Here is a 22080-nt window from a genome sequence, read left to right as displayed (position 1 = left end):
TAAAAGAGTCAATTTTAAAGTGGAAAGCTGATTTATTTAATGTGGCGACATGGGGAAGAGGGTAAAGAGATCCAACGAATCCCTTCAAAGTCTATCTTCAGGGTTTATGAGATTAAAGTAAACAGAACGCAAGGACCCCGAAGATACAGGAAAAGAAACCTTAAACACAATTCTAATCCACATCGAGAAGAAACCAAAAAAGACACACACACACACACACACACATCGTGTGTCCCCAGGGCGCCAAGACAAACATGAACCCGAGGGAAAGAAAGGAATTCGGCTGCGGATGGACGAGCCGACTTTAGCCGGGAACAGAGACAGAAGGTCCCTGACTTCCGGGCGGCGCTCGCGCTGCGTCCCCGTCGCGTAGTCATGACGTCACGGACAGAGCGGGCTTTTCGCGGGAGCTTGAGAAGCGAGGCAGCGCCGTCAGTCAGCGACCGCCGCCGGAGCGGGTTAGTGGGGCCAGGTGTGGGCGCGCGCTCCGGGGTTGCGGGGCCGCGAGGGACGCGCCTGACATCCCAGAGGAGCCCCTCGACCTCCTTCGCGGCCGCCGCAGGCTCCACCTCAGCCCGGAGCAGGTCCCTCCTTGCAGCCCGCGGGGTCCTCCCAGAGGGATCTGGCGCGCCCTGGAGTCCGCAGTAGCCGCTCCAGTCTGCAGTTGCTGGATGACCGACCTAACGTGTGCATCTCAGCTCCGTAATTAGTTAACACGAGTAATTCTGAATAACGTTACGTTTTCTTGCTATTGGCTTCCACCATAGTCGCTTGGTTTGAAGCACAATTATAAACTCTTCCCCATCTTCATGATAAGTTCTGTTCTTGTCCCGAAAGATAGGCCTAAGGTAGTTCCATTGGACAAGCTTACCAGCGATTCTGGTTTTACCTGTCACAACAGGCCTGTGAAGTGTTATGTTACTTTGTCTTTTGCAGACGTCTTTAAGAGCATCGGAGAAATACTGTAGAGAAAATGCCCGTTGAATACAAAAGAAGACCAACTTTTTGGGAAATTTTTAAGGCGAGATGCAGCACAGCAGGTATTGAGTTTGGTGAATTCAGTCCTATCAAAATTTATTTTCAGCGGGGCAGTGGTGGCGCACGCCTTTAGTCCCAGCGCTCGGGAGGCAGAGGCAGGCGGATTTCTGAGTTCGAGGCCCGCCTGGTCTACAGAGTGAGTTCCAGGACAGCCAGGGCTATACAGAGAAACCCTGTCTGAAAAAACAAAAACAAACAAACAAACAAAAACCAAAAAATCAATAAAATAAGTGAAGGTGAATGCTTGCTTTAAAAACAAACAAAAACCCCAGCACCTGGGAGGCAGAGGCAGGTGGACTTCTCTGCGTTTGAGGCCAGCCTAGTCTAAGAGAGAGATAAAGGACTTTATAGAGAGTCTCTGTCTCAGAAAAACAAACAAAAAATTACATGAGCTAGGTGTGATGGCACGCACTTATAATCCTATGGAAGTTGAGGCAGAAGACTGAGCCAGGTTAATTAAATATGAGTTCAAGACCAGATTCCTACAATCTCACCCTTTGGGAGGTAGGGGCAGAAGGATCAGGAGTTGAAGGTCATTTGTGTCAGAAACAGCTTATGGCGTCAGATATAGTAAATTGTGTGTCTGTGTATATGCTCTGTGTGTATAGGTGCCTATAGAGGTCAGAAGAGGGCATCAGATCCCCCCGGAGCTGGAGTTACAGGTGGTTGTGAGCTATTTGACGTGGATGCTAGGCTGAGTGAGTCTTCTGAAATAGCACTAGACATTCTTACCAACTGAGTCATCTCTCCAACCCCAGCTTTCTGTTAGATGACATCGTCTAGCTCTGTAGCCGTGACTGATTTATGACTTGCTCTGTAGATCAGGCTGGTTTCAAACTTTCAGTGACCATCCTGAGTACTGGGATTGCAGTGTGAACAGCAATACCAGGCTCTGAATTAGATGTTGTAAGTATTGACAGTGCATGAAAAAGATCAGGTCCATTAATATTGCAACTCACTTGGTTTGTCTGGCAGTCCTTCCAAGGAAAAGATGGCCTTCTGTGAAGAGTGCATTAGTTCTGTTCACAGCTCATCACAAGTGCTTGTCTGCGACATTTCAGTCTGCAGAAATGCTATATGCATTTTGTTTCTCAGAAAGTATTAGAAAAGCAGGCTAAAGAATTAAGCTCAGTCGCATCAGGTGACTTAGTGGGTAAAGGTGTGTGCTACATTGGTCTGATGATCAGTTTCTTTTTTTTTTTTAAGATTTATTTATTATATGTAAGTAGACTATAGCTGTCTTCAGACACCCAGCAGAGGGCATCAGATCTCATTACAGATGGTTGTGAGCCACCGAGTGGATTTGAACTCAGGACCTTCGGGAGAGCAGTCAGTGCTCTTAACTGCTGAGCCATCTCTCCAGCCCTGATAACCAGTTTCTAAGTGAGACGTCACATGAAGGTAGAAAGACCGAAGCAGTTCTTGACTGCACATTGCACATTGGCAACATACACTAACATACATTAGATACACGGCAATAATAAGATTGAAACATGAGCCTCACACTGTTCGTTTTACTTTACTAGTCAGTCCCTGGTATTCCCCTCTGGGTTGGTAGGAAATGCTGAGTGCTGGCGTACCCTTTTGTCGTGTAGATGCGCCAGGTGTTTACATACCCCATCCCTTGTTGTACAGATGTTGACATTGTGAAAAAGGCAAAGGATGTCATGCTCTGATTATGGAAATGTGTTGAATCCTCCTGCGCCACGAGTAACCTCGGTATAGGGTGGGTGGGTCCTGTTTGATGTTTGTTGTTGCTGTGTAAGACTCTTTCTCGTGTTTATTTGAAAGAGGTTCTCTGCCCGATACTCAAATACTTGTCATACTGATGGAGTCTTCATAATCATTTCAGTTTGATCTATGGAGTACATGCTTGCTGTGGATAGCTTTGTTTTTAAATTCTAAATCATGAGTATTATTAAGAAAGTTAGAAAGGTAATATACCTAAGTTCTATCTCCTTGTAAGCTTTGTGAATCATACAAATGGTAGTGCACTTTCAAAAGAGAAGACTAATAATCTTGCTTAATAAACCTTTAAGTAATTAGTGGTTGTAATTCTTGTTTGTTTTTTCTCTTCTCTTTCTCTTTGTTTTATTCATTTTTGGTTTTTTTGTTGTTGTTGTTGTTTTCTGTATTTAGTATGCACTAGGTTATGGAGTCTTTTGGGTTTTTTGTTGTTGTTGTTGTTTTTTGGTCCTCTGAGACAGGGTTTCTCTGTATATCCCTGCCTGTTCTGCTGGAACTTGCTCTGTAGACCAGGCTGGCTTTGAATTCAGAGATCTATCTGACTCTTCTTAGCTTCTCTCCATTGCTCCCTTGCTCTCCCCCTCACCTTCTCCTTCCTCTTTCTTTCCCTCCTTATCTGTCCTTCCTCTCTCTTCCCCTGCTTCCTCTCCTCCCCTTACTTTCTTGATTAGTTTTTAAGATAGGGTCTCAGTATATAGGCAAGCTATCCTGGAACTTATACAGTCCTCCTTCTGTATCCTCCCAAATGATAAAATTATAAGTTGTGGCATCATACCCAAGTGAGGAGAAGGATTTTTGTAGCCCAGGCCAGCCTCAAACTTGAGATCTTCCTGCCTCAACCCTCAAGTGCTAGAATTATAGTTGTGTATCACCAGGCCCAGATGATCAACATTTCAAATTCCTTTTGTTTAGTATTAGCTTGTTTTATTGTTTATATATCTAGATTTACTTCGTGGTGGGGACAGGGAGGTGGGTTGGTTAGAGGAGGTTTCTACTTCTATTGTGGATTCTAGTCATGAGGTGAAGTCATCAGCCTTGATGGTAAGCACCTTTACCTGCCAAGCCATCTTGCTGCACTGTTTTGGAGTTTGAAATAAAGGTCTTGATGTGTTGCCTGGAAGGTCTTCAAAATTGTATTCCTCCTGTCTCAGACCTACTGAGAGCTGGAATAACAGGTGAATACAACCATGCCTCTCCTTTATTCTTTGATCTTTATTCTTTGATCTCCTTTATCACTGTAATCTTTGAACCTTTTTGCATTTATTTACTGATTTTACATGTGTGTGCACATATATCCCCATGACACAAGAATAAGAAAACAACTTCTGAGTGTGTGTTTCAGTCTAACTCAGGTTGTCAGGCACAGCACGGATGGAATCACCTTTGGCATCCCTGTCCTTTCTTATGATCTTCATTGTTCATGAGTTTCTCCATGTCCTTCATTAAAACTAATATGAGATTTTTGCCTTTTTTGCAGATTTAGGACCAATAAGCCTCAATTGGTTTGAAGAACTTTCCTCAGAAGCTCCACCATATAATTCTGAACCTCCAGAAGAATCTGAATATAAGCCCCACAGTTATGAACCACAGCTGTTTAAAACACCACAGAGGAATCCCTCTTACCATCATTTTGCTTCAACTCCAATAATGTTCAAAGAACGAAGTGAAACTCTACCACTAGACCAGTCGCCTTTCCAAGAATTAGGTAACTGTAGCTAGGTGTGGTGGCACATGTCTTTAATCCTAGCATTAGAGAGACAGAAATAGATCTCTGTGAGTTCAAGGCCAGCCTGGTTTACACAACAGCCAGAGCTATGTACTTACGAGCCCCTTTCTCAAAAAAGGAACAAGCAAAGAGTTAGTTCACCATAGATTTAACTTGGGTAAATCATGCTATGTGATGGAGGGTGCATGAGCTGGGACTTAAGGCAAAGTTGTATGTAAAGTCAGCTCTGTGATGTACTGAGTTCTCTTGTGCAAATCAGTCTTTCCCATCTCTTCCCTGATTGAAGAATGTAGATGGTGGAAATACTGTGTGATAAGCTTCTGTTCAATGAAATAACTTAGGTATTTAATAAATGCCTCTTTTCTTTCTTCCTATGATTAACATGTCAGCAACTAAGATTTTCTAAATTATGACTTTGCTATTCAAAATATTCAAAATGACTTGTCTTGGTGTTTACTAAGCTATATTTCTTCAAGTTACAATAGGGTGGAGGTTTTTGTTTGTTTTTTTTTGTTTTTTTTTTTTTTGTAATCAGTTTCCCGTGAGTATTTTAATTTGATATCAGTTTCTCTGACCTTGGTGCCAGGTGTTTACAAACACTTAGTAAAGTTGTGCATTGTCTCTGGAATATTTATTACTTCCTTGACCTAGTGCTCCCTTTTCCTTTTTTTTAAAAAAAAATTATTTATTTATTTATTTATTTATTTATTTATTTATTTATTTATTTATTTATTGGGGGGATTTTTGGATTTGTTTTTTTCGAGACAGGGTTTCTCTGTATAGCCCTGGCTGTCCTATAGAACAGGCTGGCCTCGAACTCAGAAATCCGCCTGCCTCTGCCTCCCAGAGTGCTGGGATTACAGGCGTGCGCCACCACTGCCTGGCTAGTGCTCCGTTTTCTGTAGAGTACCTCCTGTGATCTGTTCAGTGAGCATGCCAGGCATTGTAATTGCTGTGGATATAGTCAGAAGACAGATTTGCTACCGGTCGGTGATGGTGTACTCCTTTGATCCTAGCATTCAGGAGGCAGAGGCAGGTGGATCTCTATGAGTTCAATGCTAGCCCAGTCTACATAGCAAGTTTCAGGATAGCCAAGGCTACATAGAGAGATTCTGTCTCAAGAAAGGGGTGTGCAAGGAAACAAACATCTGTCCACAGTTCCTCAGGTTTAACAGCATTCTCTCAGAGAAGCCCAATGGTTGGGTTACAACCAAGAGTGGAATGCAGAAGGGTGGCATCAGAACAGTCACGTCAAATGAGGCCGTCGGCCTAGCAGTGTAGTTTAGTAGTGTGCATGTTCATCAGTAGAAAAGCCCTAGTTTCTGTGTCCAACACCAAAGAGGAAGGAAGGGAGCAGGGGAGGTTGCAGCCATGAAGCCCTGCTTTCCCACTTATATTCAGGAGTCTGAAACTGAAGGGTGAAAGCTTCTCACAGAATGACAGTCATGTTGGACTAGGTGTTGTCTGTGATGTCATACATTTCCCATACATGCCCCAGCTCCCTATACATCCTTTTGTTTGTTTGTTTGTTTGTTTTTCCATTCTTAAGTTCAAAAAGTAAAAGCTCAAAATGTGCAGTGTCTGCATCCTCACTAGATTATTTTACTGTTTCAGGGAAAGTTGTTGCAAGTAGTAAACTTAAAAATCACGGTAAAATGAAGGCCAAAATGGACCCTGTGGTGGATGTTGCCAGTCCGCCTCTGAAGTCTTGTCTCAGTGAAAGGTATAGTGAGACCGCTGTTATTTTGTAAGTGTATAAGATATGTATTATATACTTGTTTTTAATGTCTGGTCTTACTGTAGTCCAGGCTGACTTTGCACTCAGAATCCTCTAGGCTAGGGGGATTCAGTCATGAACTGTCATCCTGCATATCTGTTATTAAGATGTGTTTAAATAAAACATTTTCTTGCATGTGTGTGTTTCACAGAAATAAGCTGTCATTCCAGATTGCTTTGGCAAAGTGTCTCCTGAAAGAACTTATGTTTTTAAATAACATGTAATATGTTCTTTAATTTAGCAACTTTCATGTTAGAAACTTTGAGCCAGGACTTGTAATCCACTCCAGAAATCCTAGCACAGTATGAAGCCAGCCCAGGCTAACATAGCAAGCCCTTGTCTCCAAAAGTATAAAACCACTACGCGTCAGTGTTCAGTGGTCTCTTTGTTGCTGCTGTTGTACTTTTCACCTGAGGCCACTGTTTCATTTTGTCCAGCCCCCTTACTCTGCGGTGCACACAGGCGGTACCACAACGAGAAAAGCCAGGTATGAGCACAGCAAATGTTCTTATTTTCATTGTCTTTTGAGACCTTATTTACATCTAAGTTGTATGTATGAGTGTTTTGCCAATGTGTGTGTGTATATACTACGTGCATGCCTTGGTGGCCAGAGGCCAGAAGTGAGATCCCCTGAAACTGGAGTTACAGGTGGTTGTGATTTGCCTGTATTAGGTCCTAGGAACGCAGGCTTTTCGCAAAAGCAGCCAGTGCTCTTAAGTGCTGAGCCATGTCTCCAGCCTTATGGTTTTTATTTGTAGGTTTTAAAAATATTAATAATTGGGGCTGGAGAGATGGCTCAGTGGGTAAGAGCACCGATTGCTCTTATTAAGGTCATGAGTTCAAATCCCAGCACCCACATGGTGGCTCACAACCATCCGTAAAGATATCTGATACCCTCTCCTGATGCGTCTGAAGACAGCTACAGTATCCTTACATATAATAAATAAATCTTTAAAAAAATATTAATAATTATCTAATTTTCTGTTTTTTGTTGTTGTTTTTTTTAACCCACAGTGGTATCTGGAAGTTTATTTTATACACCAAAACTCGAGGAGGTAAATGTTCTGCTTGCGTTACTTATGGTATATCAGTTGAGAATGTAACAATATGTATTATTCCTTTGACTTAAGAGTTGAGATCTGTACTTAGCATACTGTCTCACAGAGGCATTGAGTAAGTGATAAAGTCTGAATTAATTGTCAGTGTTCCTGTAAATTAACAGCCATCTTTCCTTGTAGGGTCAGACACCAAAACATATTTCTGAGAGTCTGGGAGTTGAAGTGGATCCTGATATGTCTTGGACAAGTTCATTAGCTACACCACCAACTCTTAGTTCCACTGTGCTCATAGGTAATAGTGACAAATGTGTACTGGACAGGAAGAACTGGATGAGACTGCTAAGTTGTCATCTCCAATCGTATGTTAGAAAGAAAACATGGAAGGGCTGGAGAGATGGCTCAGTGGTTAAGAGCACTGGCTACTCTTGCAGAGGATCCTGGTTCACTTCTCAGCACCCACATGGTGGCTCACAACTGTTCCTAGCTCCAGTTCCAGAGGAACTGGTGTCTTCTTCTAGTCTTTTCAGACTAGAATGCATGTAATGCATTCTAATGTACATACATATTTGTAGACAAAACACCCATATACAGAAAATAAAAATAAAGGTTAAATATGTAAGCAACCATGAAAACACATATTACTGTGTGATAAGTGTTTGTAGAATAATTTTTTTGTGTGTTTTATTTAAAATGCAATCAAAGGGTCACATATTTTATCACTCTGCCATCTGTATATGATAACCTCATATACATTTAGCCACAAAATATAACCATGCCATATATGTGTGCTCATTTATAAGATATGTGTATGACTGTGGTAATCCTCAAATTATGAGTTTATATTCAAACCATAACTTTTTCTTAGTATTTTAGGTTTGGGTTTTGTTTTTGTTTTTTGTTTTATTCTGCGTGTGAGCAAGTATGCCCATGTGCAAGTGCCACAACATTTGTGTAGAGGTCAGAGGACAATTAACAGGGTTGGTTCTTTTCTTCTACCATATGAGTTCCCAAGATCCTTAGTGTGTCAGACTTGGCAGCTCGTGCCTTTACCTTCTCAGCCATCTTGCCAGCCCTCAAACTAGGGCTTGATGATTCTGGCTAAATAACTTTAGTTTTGATCCATTTAGCTAGAAGTGACTGGGCTTTCTTTTGTTGTTGTTGTTGTTGTTTAAATAATTATTTATTTTATGTATATGATTATACTGCCACTGTCTTCAGACACACCAGAAAAGGGCATCAGATCCCATTACAGATGATTGTGAACTGGGAACTGAACTTAGGACCTCTGGAAGAGCAGTCAGTGCCCCTAACCGCTGAGCCATCTTTCCAGCCTCTTTTTGTTGTTTATGTGAAATAATAAAGTAAAAAGGCTGAAAGCTAAGAAGTGATTAGCATTAATTATGCCTTCTGTCTGTATCATTGTCTAAATAGAGGCTAAAAGCTCCCCAGGAGCCTTTGAAGACACAACCTTACAGATCTTTCATCTGCCCTGTAGAGAACATAAAGCTAGTATCACCAAACCACATCAAGAAGCAGTGTGATCGGGAGCTGGTGAGATGGCTCAGTGGTTAAGAGCACTGACTGTTCTTCTGAAGGTCCTGAGTTCAAATCCTAGCAACTACATGGTGACTAACAACCATCTATAACAAGGTCTGACACAAACTCTTCTGGTGTCTGAAGACAGCTACAGTGTACTTACATATAACAATAAATCTTTAAAAAAAAAAAAAAAAACAAAGAAAAAAAGAAATAGGGTGATGAGTTAGACCATGTTGGCGTTCCCTGTTGCTGGCTTTGGTCACACACTTTCAGATGTGTGTCTGTGTGTGGGGGAGAGGTGTTCCTGAAAAATTAAGTTTGTGTATTAATTTTAATGTATAATATATAATCCACTACAGCTAAATTTAATTTTTGTTTTACAGCCAAAGATGAAGAAGTACATAGAACTGCATTTCGTGCCGACACTCCGGCTGTAAGTCATTGTTGGGCTTGTGTGCTCTCGACATTACTCATTCACTACAATGCCTTTACTTGCTTTTGTTTTGTTAGTGGTTCTTATGCTTTGTAAAAACCAAAAAAAAAAAAAAAAATTGTTAATTCTCTGAGGTGCCCATTCATGTATGTAATATATTTTGAACATATTCAACCCCTCTTCCTCCTCCAATTCCCCCATGATCTTCCCCAACATAACCTACTCTCAACTTCATGTATTTTGTTCTTTTCAAAATGATCCCGAGTCCAATTAATACCTCTCGGGGCATACGGGTATGGGGTACTGGAGAAAGGGGCAACCTACTAGTGGCTATACCTTAACCAAAGATGACTCTCCTTTTCTCAGTAGCTGTCAACTACTAGCCAGCCTGTAAGTGGTTGTGTAAACCATTTGGTCTCAAACTTGGAATGATCATCCTGCTTCTACTTCCCGTGTACTAGGATTATATGTATGTGTCACTGTGCCCCAACTATCCTGCATTTTTAAACTGCAATTTATAATTTTCCTAAGAGTTTGGAAATGTTTCTGTTTGTTTGTTTGTTTTGTTTGTTTTGTTTGTTTTTTTTTTCGAGACAGGGTTTCTCTGTGTAGCCCTGGCTGTCCTAGAATTCACTCTGTAGACCAGGCTGGCCTCGAACTCAGAAATCTGCCTGCCCCTGTCTCCTAAGTGCTGGGATTAAAGGTGTGCACCACCACCACCTGGCAGAGATGTTTCTTAACATGATCCTATATGCAATTTCTTCCTATAAAATTTTTTCTTTCTATTCAGTAACATGTATATATGTGTGTAATGAAAGAGTTATACTAATTAATGATTTTAAACATCATTTTTACAGACTTTGAAAAGCTATTTTTCTAACCACAATGAAAGTCTGAGAAAGAATGATAAATCCATTCCCTCAGTGACTGAAAATGAAAACAAAAACCAGCAAGAATCTTTTAGTCAGGGTGAGTATGTATATCTGTTTAGTAGAGCTGCTGATCTGAATTGATGACACTGTTCTTTTCTTTTAAAGATTTTTATTTATTTTATATATGTGATGAGTACACTGTAGCTATCTTCATACTCCAGAAGAGTGCATCTGATCTCATTACAGATGGTTGTGAGCCACCATGTGGTTTCTGGGATTCGAACTCATGACCTCTGGAAGAGCAGTCAGTGCTCTTAACCACTGAGCCATCTCTCCAGCCCCGACACTGTTCTTTTCTTAGGGAGAAATGTTGTTGCTTTTCTTTCTCAACCTCTGAAATATAGAACATAGAAACTAACTCGATAGATTTCTTTTTTGTAGTTGTAGTAATACATAATTGACTTGCTACATCTGTATTGATAGTTCTTAGAATACTAAGCTAGATTGAGTACATAGTACTTTTAAAGGTGACCTTTAATTGTATAGAACTGAAAAAAAATGAGGTATTTAAGATTAGGGTGTGAATAAAGACTTTCAATACATTGGGATCCTATTTTAGGAGAAGAGTGACTTGCCTGACAAACTGGCATTCAGAATAACCCCGTCCTGCTGACCTGTGTATTATTTAATGTGAGCCATTTCTTGAAAGAATTGTGAGAATAATAGGAAGAATATGGTTGCATTGTAAATGTTAAAATGTGCTGTTGTTTTGAATTTTAACAGGATTGGGAGAAATGTTAGGAGATTCATCTGGCAAAATAAATAGCTTCAAAGACTGCCTTAGAAGTCCAGTACCAAATGTTCTAGAAGATAGGGAGATAGAAGTTGATACTTCCGAAGAAGATAGTTTCTCTTTATGCGTTCCTAAGCATAGAGCCAGAAATCTACAGAAAATGAGAATGGGCAAGACCAGGAAGAAAATTTTCAGTGAAATAAGAACTGATGAATTAAGTGAAGAAGCTAGAAGACAAGCTGATGATAAAAACTCATTTGCACTTGAAATTGAACCAAGAGATAGCGAGCCCTTAGATCCAGATGTAACAAACCAGAAGCCCTTTTACAGCCAGAGTGAGGAAATCTGCAATGAAGCTGTACAGTGCTCAGACAGTAGATGGTCTCAGTCAAACCTCTCTGGTCTAAAGGGAACCCAGACAGGAAAAATACCCTTACCTCATATTTCTTCTCATAACCAAAATATTTCAGAAGAAGACTTCATAGATATGAAGAAAGAAGGTACTGGCTCTGTTACTTCAGAAAATTTTCCTCATATTTCTAGTCTTCCAGAACCAGAAAAGATGTTCAGTGAGGAAACTCTGGTAGATAAGGAACATGAAGGACAGCATCTTGAATCACATGAAAACTCCACTGCAGGGAAGCAAATGGTATCTGGAACAAGTCAAGTAGCCTGTCTATCTCATAGTATCAGGAAGTCTATATTCAAGATGAGAGAGCCACTTGAAGAGACTTTGGGTACTGTTTTCTCAGACAGTATGACCAGCTCAACCTTTACAGAAGAACATGAAGCCTCTGTAGGTGAATTGGAAATACATACTGCATGCTCACAGAGAGAGGATTCTTTATGTCCTAGTTTAGTTGACACTGGAAGCTGGCCCACCACTTTCACTGACACTTATGGAACTGTGAAAAATACAGGTTTAATATCCACTCTAAAAAATAAAAGAAAAAAGTTTATTTACTCTGTAAGTGACGATGCGCCTCATCAAGGAAAACAACTACAGACTCACAGACAGTCAGAGCTTCCTGATCTCTCAGCCCAGTTTAAAGCAAGTGCTTTTGAAGTACCATTCACCTTTACAAATGTGAATTCAGGTATTTTTCTTTTTTTCTTCTAACATATATAGTCCAATGGATGAGATTAAATTCTCTTCTTTGAATATATAGTTTAAAAAAAAGTGTAAACACTTGTTTTCTTTCTGTAGTTTTTTTAGATCTCTTCTTTGTTTCGTTTGGTTTTGGTTTTGTGAGAGCCCTGTGTAACTCTGGCTGTCTTGGAACTCAGGCTGGCCTGGAACTTGCCTCTGCCTCACTAGTGCTTGAATTAAATGTGTGGGCTACTTCCACCTGGTTTTAGGAACCATTTATTCTCAGACAGTATCTATATAGATTATTGGTGAGACTTTGGATTTGGTGTTTAGAATTATGTCATTGAAACTTGTTGGGGCAATTCACACCATATATTGTTGGCTATTTGATTTTTGCTTTTGTAGCATTTATTTATTGTGTATATGTGTGTAGACATATGTGTGGCACGTGGTGTATGTGTGGAGGTCAGTGGACAACTTACCTAAGTCAGTTTTTCTTTTTTCACCATGTGGGTCTTCAGAGCCGAAGGCTTAATGGCAAATGAATTCACACCCTAAGCCACCATCCCTTTGTCCCCCCCCCCCTTTGTACTCTATGCTGGTTTTGAACTTGGCCTTAAGTGATTTTCCTGCTTTAGTCTCCCAAGTAGTTGGAACCACACCACTGTGTCTTGCTGTATGACTTCTAAGACAGCTTTCTATCCAAACACATTAGGAACTTGAAATGTATGAGCTGGACTCTACACTTGACTGCTTTAGCTACTGCTTTAGAGTGTTTATTGTGTTTATTATGTACAAATTGGATAGCTAAAAAATGATATTAACTTGGGAAGCTGAAACAGGAGAATTATTTGAGAATAGGAATTCAAGACAAGCCTGGGGAACATAAGGGAGACTTGTTGCTTCTTCTCTATTCTTCATCTTCATCATGTGAAATCGGTTTTGTCTCCCTGTGAGAAATTGTAAATAGCATGGTGAGTAGGTCGGTGATAATGGCACTAGAGTATTGAAGAGATGTTTGAGCTCCAGGGATCTATCTGTCTCTGTTTACCATCCTACAACCCTGAAGTTTATAGATACTTCTGCCACAACCAGCATTTTACAGGATTCTGGGGACCTGGATTCAGGTCTGCATGACAGGTACTTCACTGACTGAGCTAGCTCCTTAGCCTTGTCATGTAGAAATTTAGTAATTTAGTACTAATTTGCAACCATTTAGGGTGTTGTTTTAAATCTATCAGTCACCATTTGCTCTTCTTGTACTCCTTGTTTTAAACACTTTAACTTGGGAAAGGCACTGAGTGGGTGCAATTTATTGTACTCTAACTTGTCCCATCATTCTGTATTCTTATATTTAGGTATATCAGATTCTTCTGTCAAAAGAAGCTATTTACCGAATGATCCAGAAGAGCCATCTTTGTCCTTGACCAACTCTTTTGTGACTGCTGCTAGTAAAGAAATTAGTTATATTCATGCATTGATATCTCAGGATCTTAATGACAAAGAAGCAATAGTCAATGAAGAAAAACTACAGCCATATACAGCCCTAGAAGCTGACTTTCTGTCATGCTTGCCAGAAAAACCATGTGAAAATGATCAAAAAAGTCCAAAGGTTTCCGATGAAAAGGAAAAAGTCATAGTCTCAGCATGTCATCCTTCAGGAAGGCATTCAGCAGCAGTGCAGCTCAGCAGCATTAGCTCTGAATCACAGGAAAACCCTCTCAGTGGCCACAACAGAACAAGTACTCTTAAATTAACTCCCAGCTCAAAGGCACCTCTGTCAAAGTCAGTTGTGGATTCTAGAGGGGAAATGTGTAAAATGCCAAAGAACCTGCAGTGTGAGAGCTGTAAAGATAATATTGAATTAAGCAAAAACATCCCTTTGGGAGTAAATGAAATGTGTATCTTAACTGAAAATTCTAAAACCCCCGAGCTTCTGCCACCCGGAAAATATATACTAGAAGTGTCCTCTTCAGTGAAATCACAGTTCAATCAAAATGCAAAAATAGCAGTCATACAAAAGGACCAAAAAGACTCACCTTTTATTTCAGAAGTAACAGTCAATATGAATTCTGAAGAACTTTTCCCAGACGAGAATAATTTTACTTTTCAAGTAACCAATGAAAGCAGTAAGCCTGATTTAGGAAGTACTGTGGAACTTCAGGAAGAAGACCTTAGCCACGCAAAAAGGCCTAGTCTCAAGAACTCTCCCATGGCAGTAGGTGGAGACCTAGATGATGAGCATAGAGCCCAAGTGTTGATTACAAAGGACTCAGATTCATTAGCTGTGGTCCATGATTGTACAGAGAAGAGCAGAAATACTATAGAGCAGCATCAGAAAGAAACCGCTGACAAAGATTTCAAGTTGAGTTCCTCCTTGGATATGAAATCAGATGGGAACAATGATTATTCAGACAGATGGTCGGAGTTCTTGGATCCAGTTTTGAATCATAATTTTGGAGGTGGCTTCAGAACAGCTTCCAATAAAGAAATAAAACTTTCAGAGCATAATGTCAAGAAAAGCAAAATGTTCTTCAAAGATATTGAAGAACAGTATCCTACTAGTTTAGCTTGTATTGATATTGTTAATACCCATCCATTAGCAAACCAGAAGAGACTAAATGAATCTCAAACATTTGATTTGAAATTAGTTGCTACTGTATCTACACAGTCTCATAGTCCATCATCTGTTTCTCATGAAGATACGCATGCAACACCTCAGATGTTATCTTTAAAGAAAGATTTTCATTCAAGTCATAATTTAACTCCTAGCCAAAAAGCAGAAATTACAGAACTATCTACTATCTTGGAAGAATCAGGAAGTCAGTTTGAATTCACACAGTTCAGAAAGCCAAGCCACATTGCACAGAGTAATAAATCTGAAGTGCCTGGAAAGCAGATGGCTGTTGTAAGTACTGCTTCTGAGGAGTGGAAAGATGTTGATCTTCATCTCCCAGTGGTTCCCTCCTCTGTAGGTCAGACAGGTCACAGCAAGCAATTTGAAGATTTGACTGGAGTTAAACGAAGCTTTCCTCACGTGTTAGAAGACACTTGTAACAAAAATACATTGTGTTTTTTACCAAATATAAATGAAATGGAGTTTGGAGGATTTTGTTCTGCTCTTGGCACAAAACTTAGTGTGTCTAATGAGGCTCTGAAAAAAGCTATGAAACTGTTCAGTGACATTGAAAATATTAGTGAGGAGCCTTCAGCAAAAGTAGGACCAAGAGGATTCTCTTCAAGTGCACATCATGATTCTGTTGCTTCTGTGGTGAAGATAAAGAAACAAAACACTGATAAAAGTTTTGATGCGAAATCTAGTAAGTGCCAAGTAACATTACAAAATAATATTGAAATGTCTACCTATATTTTTGTTGACAAAAATTCTGAAAATTATGTAAAGAATACAAAACATGAAGATAACTATACTGGCTCTCAAAGAAATAAATTAGAAAACTCTGATGGTAGTAAATCAAGTACAAGTGGCACAGTTTCTATTCATAAAGGTGACGGTGATTTGCCTCGTGCTGCTGATCAAGGCAATAAGTCTCCTAAGTCATGTACCCAAAATGTGAGGGAGGGAAACACACAAATTAAGGAAAGTATATCAGATTTAACATGTTTAGAAGTCATGAAAGCTGAGGAAACCTGTCGTATGAAATCTTCAGATAAAGAACACCTACCTTCAAATAAGATGGAACAAAATACAAAAGAGTTTAATATATCCTTTCAGACAGCAAGCGGGAAAAATATCAGAGTCTCCAAAGAGTCATTAAATAAAAGTGTGAATATTTTTAATCAGGAAACAGAAGAAATGAACATTTCGGATTCTTTGAATTCTAAAATTTTTAGTGGCATAAATAAGGACAAAATGAATATTTCATGTCACAAGAAAGCAATCAGTATTAAAAAGGCATTTGAAGAACATTTCCCAATCGGAACTGTCAGTCAATTACCAGCTCTTCAACAGTATCCTGAACTTGAAATAGAAAGTATCAAAGATCCTACACTGTTGAGTTTTCATACAGCTAGTGGGAAGAAAGTCAAAATTATGCAGGAATCTTTAGACAAAGTGAAAAACCTTTTTGATGAGACACAATATGTTAGGAAAACTGCCAGTTCTAGTCATCGGGGATCAAAACCCCTGAAGGACAGAGAGGACTACAAAGAAGGACTTACATTAGCATATGAGAAAATTGAAGTAACTGCCTCAAAATGTGAAGAAATGCAGAATTTTGTCTCTAAGGAGACTGAAATGCTACCCCAGCAAAGTTATCATATGTATAGGCAAACTGAAAATCTCACAACATCAAATGGTACCTCTTCCAAAGTACATGAAAACATAGAAAATAAAATAGAAGAGAATCCTAGAAATTGCTCTAATTGTCAGTTCTCTTACCCAGTCACTAAAGATTCTGCTTTGGAATGTTCTACAGGGGACAGTAGAAAAACTTGTATCAGTGAGACTTCTCTTTCCAAAGGCAGAAAATGGCTTAGAGAACAGAGTGATAAGCTTGAAACAAGAAATACTATTGAAATCAAATGTGTAAAGGAACACACTGAAGATTTTGCAGGAAATGCCTCATATGAACGTAGTTTAGTCGTTATCAGAACTGAAATTAATACAAGTCATGTCTCTGAAAACCAAGCTTCAGCCCTCTTTAGTGACCCTAATGTGTGTCACAGCTATCTATCTCATTCTAGTTTTTGTCATCGTGATGACATGCATAATGATTTGGGATATTTCTTTAAAAATAAACTTGATTCTGATGTTCAGCCAGAAATAAGTCTATGCCCACAAACTGTAAATGAAGATTGTGTTCAGAAACTGGAGACTAATGCTTCATATGCAAATAAAAATGTAGCCATTGACTCAGCAATGCTGGATTCAATGAACTATAAGGTAGACTCACCCATGTTCATTACAGCTCATTCACAAGAAACTGTAAGAATGAAAGAGATAGTCACAGATAAATGTAATAAAATAATCGAGCAAAACAGAGAGACTAAACCAGACACTTGCCAGACGAGCTGTCATAAAGCACTAGATCATTCAGAGGATTTTATATGTCCTAGCTCTTCAGGTGATATCTGCATAAACTCACATGAGGCTATTTTTTATCCTCAGAATGAACAAATTTTACAACATAACCAAAATGTGTCTGGACTGAAGAAAGCTGCAACACCACCTGTTAGTTTGGAAACTTGGGATACTTATAAATCTATAAGAGAGCCTCCCCAGGCAGTCCATCCTTCACACACTTCCGGAATTTTTAGCACAGCAAGTGGAAAAGCTGTACAAGTATCAGCTGCTTCATTAGAAAAGGCAAGACACGTGTTTTCTGAAATGGATGGTGATGCTAAACAGTCACTGGAAGGTAATGAAAAATCACATCATTCTGTAAAAAGAGAAAAGTCTGTGGTGCATAACACCCAGGGTGTTTTGTCACTCCCAAAAGTCCTCCCGGGCAATGTCAATTCATCTGTATTTTCTGGATTTAGCACTGCAGGTGGAAAACTGGTCACAGTTTCAGAAAGTGCCTTACACAAAGTTAAAGGAATATTAGAGGAATTTGATTTGATCAGAACTGAACATACTCTCCAGCACTCATCTACACCTGAAGATGTATCAAAAATACTTCCTCAATCTTGTGTTGAAAACAGAACCCCAGAATTCCCTGTAAACTCTAAACTGCAGAAAACCTATAATGATAAATCCAGCTTACCTAGTAATTATAAAGAAGGTGGTTCTTCAGGCAATACTCAATCTATTGAAGTTTCTTCCCAACTCTCTCAGATGAGGAGAAAGCAAGACACACAGTTGGTATTAGGAACAAGAATATCCCATAGGAAGGCTAGTCTTCTGGAAAAAGAACAAACCTTACCCCAAGACATAAAAATAGAAACTGATGAAGTGGAAACATTGTCTAATTTTCCTGTGAAAACAAATGTAGGAGAATATTACTCCAAAGAGAACTATTTTGAAACAGAAGCAGTGGAGAGTGCCAAAGCTTTTATGGAAGATGATGAGCTGACGGATTCTGAACAGACTCGTGCCAAATGCTCACAGTTTACATGCCCCCCAAATGAGACTTTGTTAAATTCAAGAACTAGGAAAAGAGGAGGAGTGGCTGTTGATGCAATGGGTAAGTATTTACTTTTCTTTTGGTATACTGGTCTCTCAAGTGATTCATCCTCAATAATCTCAGGATATGGTGTTAAAAAACTATTTTTCCTTTGGAGTTTGGAGGACAGTGATTTAGAACTTGACATCTGTAAGTCTGTAGCAACAAGTCATATTTTAAGATCTTTAGTGTATTTTTAGTATGGGTTAAAAAATGCTAAGAAGTTTTATTTTCAACAAAGCTAGTGAAATGTTAGTATTTCTCATGTGTGTAAAGAATTCTGACAGAACCTGGTTTCTAGTATAGCCCCAAAACGTAATTAGTACTGTGTATGACATAGTTATTGTACTCTTCACGTGTTACCTCACTTCTCTGAGCCCATTCCCATATCCACAAAGTATAGTTAATTCCTCTCACAAGGTAATTGTAGATAAAATGTTTAGTATTATCAGGCATGATATTTGATAGCTGTAATGCCAGCATCCAAGAACCTAAGGCAGGAGGATTGTTAAGTTCAAGGCAGCCTGGGTTAAATATCATGACCCTGTCTCAAAAATATCCATCAATTAATTGATTAGATGTTTAAAATCACATTTTAACCTTTCATTTAACATAATCAACATTGAACCTGACACCTTATCTAGGCAAAAAACTTAGTGTTTGCTTGCTTCCTTCACAAATATTCTGAATATAGTTTAATAGTAAATAATGCCATGCTCTTCTTTAGAATTCTGTATATTTATGGATGGTTTTCCTGCACGTATGTCTCTCTCTGTACTATGTACATGCCTGGTGTCTGACAGAAGAGGGTATTGGATCCCCGGGGACAGGTGTCACAAAGAGTAGCAAGCTGCTACGTGGGTTCTGGGAACAACCTAGTTCCTCTGGGAGAATATCAGTGCTCTTACTACTATTGGACTATATTCTAATTTCTCATTTAAATGTCTAATGACTTAGTGAAACTATTAGGTTAATCCACAGTGTGCATGTTTTGGTAGTGTCTCAGGCTAGAAAGAATATTTAAATAATCAATCAGTTGACATTGGCAATCATGATCAATTTCGGGTTTGGGGTTTTTTTTGTTGTTGTTGTTTTTTTTTTTTTTTGGTTTTTCGAGACCGGGTTTCTCTGTGTAGCCCTGGCTGTCCTGGAACTCACTCTGTAAACCAGGCTGGCCTCAAACTCAGAAATTCGCCTGCCTCTGCCTCCCAAAGGCCACCATGCCCGGATGATGATCATTTTCAAAACTAACATTCCAACCCTCATGTGCGTGATTTAAAAGACATTGGCTTCCTTTACAAGCTTGTGGACACAAGAGTATTGGAATAATTATATATCTTCTTGTCTAGCCCCACCATATTGTGGAGTGAGACCTAGAAGTTGCTTTATTATAAGCCATCCTGCCAGAAACAGATTTACTTCATCAAATATTATACAGGTCACATTCTGTATGAGCAAATTTAACTTTGTAATACTTAATCTTTGGGGTTTTGTTTTGTTTCATTGCTTACCATGTATAAGTCAGTACTTTAGTTATAAAAGGGGAAATCTAGGCTTTTAATAGGTAAAACTGATATAACTACAAATATGTATGGAACTTTCTTTTTAGGACAACCTCCAATCAAAAGAAGCTTATTAAATGAATTTGACAGGATAATAGAAAGTAAAGGAAAATGTTTAACGCCTTCAAAAAGCACTCCAGATGGTAAATTTGTTTTTATTCATATTTTTTCCCTGAACAAGTACTCTGCATGTTATTTTTACACTTTCCTCTCTTGGTTCATTTGTGTGTACAGAATGGTTTCATTGTTAAACTTTTGACATATTTGGTATGTGAATGGTTCATCTATGAGGCCTACTAAGGCACTTATAAAGATGTAATTGCAAGTGTAAGCTGCTTATGAAATAGTGGCTTTAGACTTAATGAAAGCGGTAAATGATCTGCACCAGTTCGTCACATGATCACTGCTACCAAATGAGGTGGACGTTTCTTAGTCATGATTTGACTCCATCCTTCAACTTACTACATATAAATGTTGCCTTGCCTCCTTAGTCCATTACAGTCTTTTGATTTTCCTTTTATTTTTCTAACATTTGTCTGTCCGTCCGTCCATCTATCTGTCTGTCTGTTTCTCAAGACAAGGTGTCTCTGTGTAGCCCTTGCTTCGTGGAATTCATTTGTAGACCAGGTTAGCCTCAAACTCACAGAGATCCACTTGCCTCTGCTTCCCAGGTACTGGGTTTAATGGTGTGTTACTCAGCTTAACTTGTTGTATTTAAAATAAAACCAAAAAACCTATTTAGTATCCATGTATATGGCTGCAGTGCCTGAGCAAGCCAGGGTCATCAGGTCCCTGGAGGTGGAGTGACCTTCAGTTGTATGCTGGGAATTCAACTCAGGTTCTATGCAAGAGCAGTCACTTCCTATTTGCCATCTCCCAGGTCCAAGTTGACAAACTTTATTACCCAACATTTAACCACCTATGTCACTGATAGACTTCTTAGTCTGAAAAGTCTTAAATATTAGAAAATATACATACCAGACACAAACTTCTCTAAATTCTAATTTTTATTTAAAAGCTAAATTTTACCTCAGACAAAAATATTTTTGCTATTATCCTTGTAGATATAACCTTATTTCATTTATTTAAGAAAAACCTCAGACTGCTAAAGTGTTTCATCTGGTAAAAGCACCTGCCACCACCTAGACTGATGACGTGAGTTCAGTCCCAGTGCACCACATTTTAGAAGGACAGCATTGACTTCGGGAAGTTGTCCTCTCACCTCCTCCTGCATATACCGCTCCCCCCCACTCCCCACACAACACACAAATGTGCATACATGGTTGCCCACACATGTATATATGCACAATAACGATAAGTAAAATTAATTCTAATAAAAAGACAAAAAACTGCTGAATACCCAAATCTGAGTAATTAGTACTTTTATTTTTTCAAGTACCTATGGTAATCCCATGGCAATAAAGTAGCTACTGTGTATCAGCCTAACTGTGAAAATAAATTGTCTCAAGATAAGTGTGACTTCTATAGACAAATAAGAAGCTGTACAAATGCGCTCTTGTATAGTAAACAGGTGTGTGCAACAGTGCTGATGGAGGGGCCTCTAAAGATCATTGTAGCCTCTGTTTCATAGATCACCCATAGAATCACCTTCCTGTAGAGTAGACATAGATGGTTCATATATAGAGGCATAGGAATTCTGGGTCTGGGGAGTTGCCTTAGTGATTAAGAGCACTTTTTGTTCTTGGAAAGGAGCCAGGTTTAAATTCCCAGCATCCACATGGAGACTCCCCACCTCCTCGGACACTATACATGTATTTGGTTCACAGACATACATGTAGGCAAAACATTCATGCACACAAAATAATAAAACACATTTAAAACAGAATTCTTTGCAATTCTTGTTTGTCCTTACAAATCCTTAAAGAAATATTGTGCTGTGTTTTCCTGTCCAAATAATTCTGCATGTGCAGAATTGATAGATTACGTTTGTTTCCAGCTTTAGGATTTTTGTATTATTTTATTTTATGTGTATTTGTATTTTTGCCTGTACGTATATATGTGTACCATGTATGTGCCTGCTGTGTGGCGGCCAGAAGAAGACATTGGATGCCCCTGTAACTGGAGACAGTTGTGAGCCACTGTGTAGTTGCTGGGGAGTTGAACCCTGGTCCTCTGCAAGAACAGCCAGTGCCGAGCCATTGCTCCAACGTACAGTTTACTTATTCTTTTTTTTTTTAACAGAGCTGAGGACCGAACCCAGGGCCTTGCGCTTGCTAGGCAAGCGCTCTACCACTGAGCTAAATCCCCAACCCCAGTTTACTTATTCTTTAATCTTATATTTGAGCAAACAACATTTGCAT

At 39.2% G+C, this 22080-nt stretch overlaps 1 protein-coding gene across 4 annotated transcripts in view; it reads left to right on the top strand.

Annotated features, from left to right (window-relative positions):
- The first annotated feature begins 392 nt into the window (after window positions 1–392).
- Brca2 (BRCA2 DNA repair associated) overlaps window positions 393–22080 on the top strand; it is a 40725-nt gene continuing 19037 nt past the window's right edge. For 3 of the 4 annotated variants that reach the window (XM_052168718.1, XM_052168720.1, XM_052168721.1), the window contains exons 1-12: window positions 393–458; window positions 937–1040; window positions 4262–4489; window positions 6125–6233; window positions 6725–6774; window positions 7302–7342; window positions 7526–7637; window positions 9268–9317; window positions 10175–10286; window positions 10973–12079; window positions 13431–18218; window positions 19807–19902. In XM_052168718.1, the coding sequence (XP_052024678.1) occupies window positions 974–1040; window positions 4262–4489; window positions 6125–6233; window positions 6725–6774; window positions 7302–7342; window positions 7526–7637; window positions 9268–9317; window positions 10175–10286; window positions 10973–12079; window positions 13431–18218; window positions 19807–19902 (6760 nt within the window). In that variant the 5' untranslated portion in view covers window positions 393–458; window positions 937–973. Of the gene's footprint in view, window positions 459–936; window positions 1041–4261; window positions 4490–6124; window positions 6234–6724; window positions 6775–7301; window positions 7343–7525; window positions 7638–9267; window positions 9318–10174; window positions 10287–10972; window positions 12080–13430; window positions 18219–19806; window positions 19903–22080 lie in introns of those variants that run through there. The other variant, XM_052168722.1, reaches the window with a different exon arrangement.

The sequence above is a fragment of the Apodemus sylvaticus genome, chromosome 22 (assembly GCF_947179515.1).
Source record: "Apodemus sylvaticus chromosome 22, mApoSyl1.1, whole genome shotgun sequence".
NCBI lineage: Eukaryota > Metazoa > Chordata > Mammalia > Rodentia > Muridae > Apodemus > Apodemus sylvaticus.
Note: the sequence above shows the minus strand (reverse complement) of the source record. Positions and strands in the feature narration are given on the sequence as shown.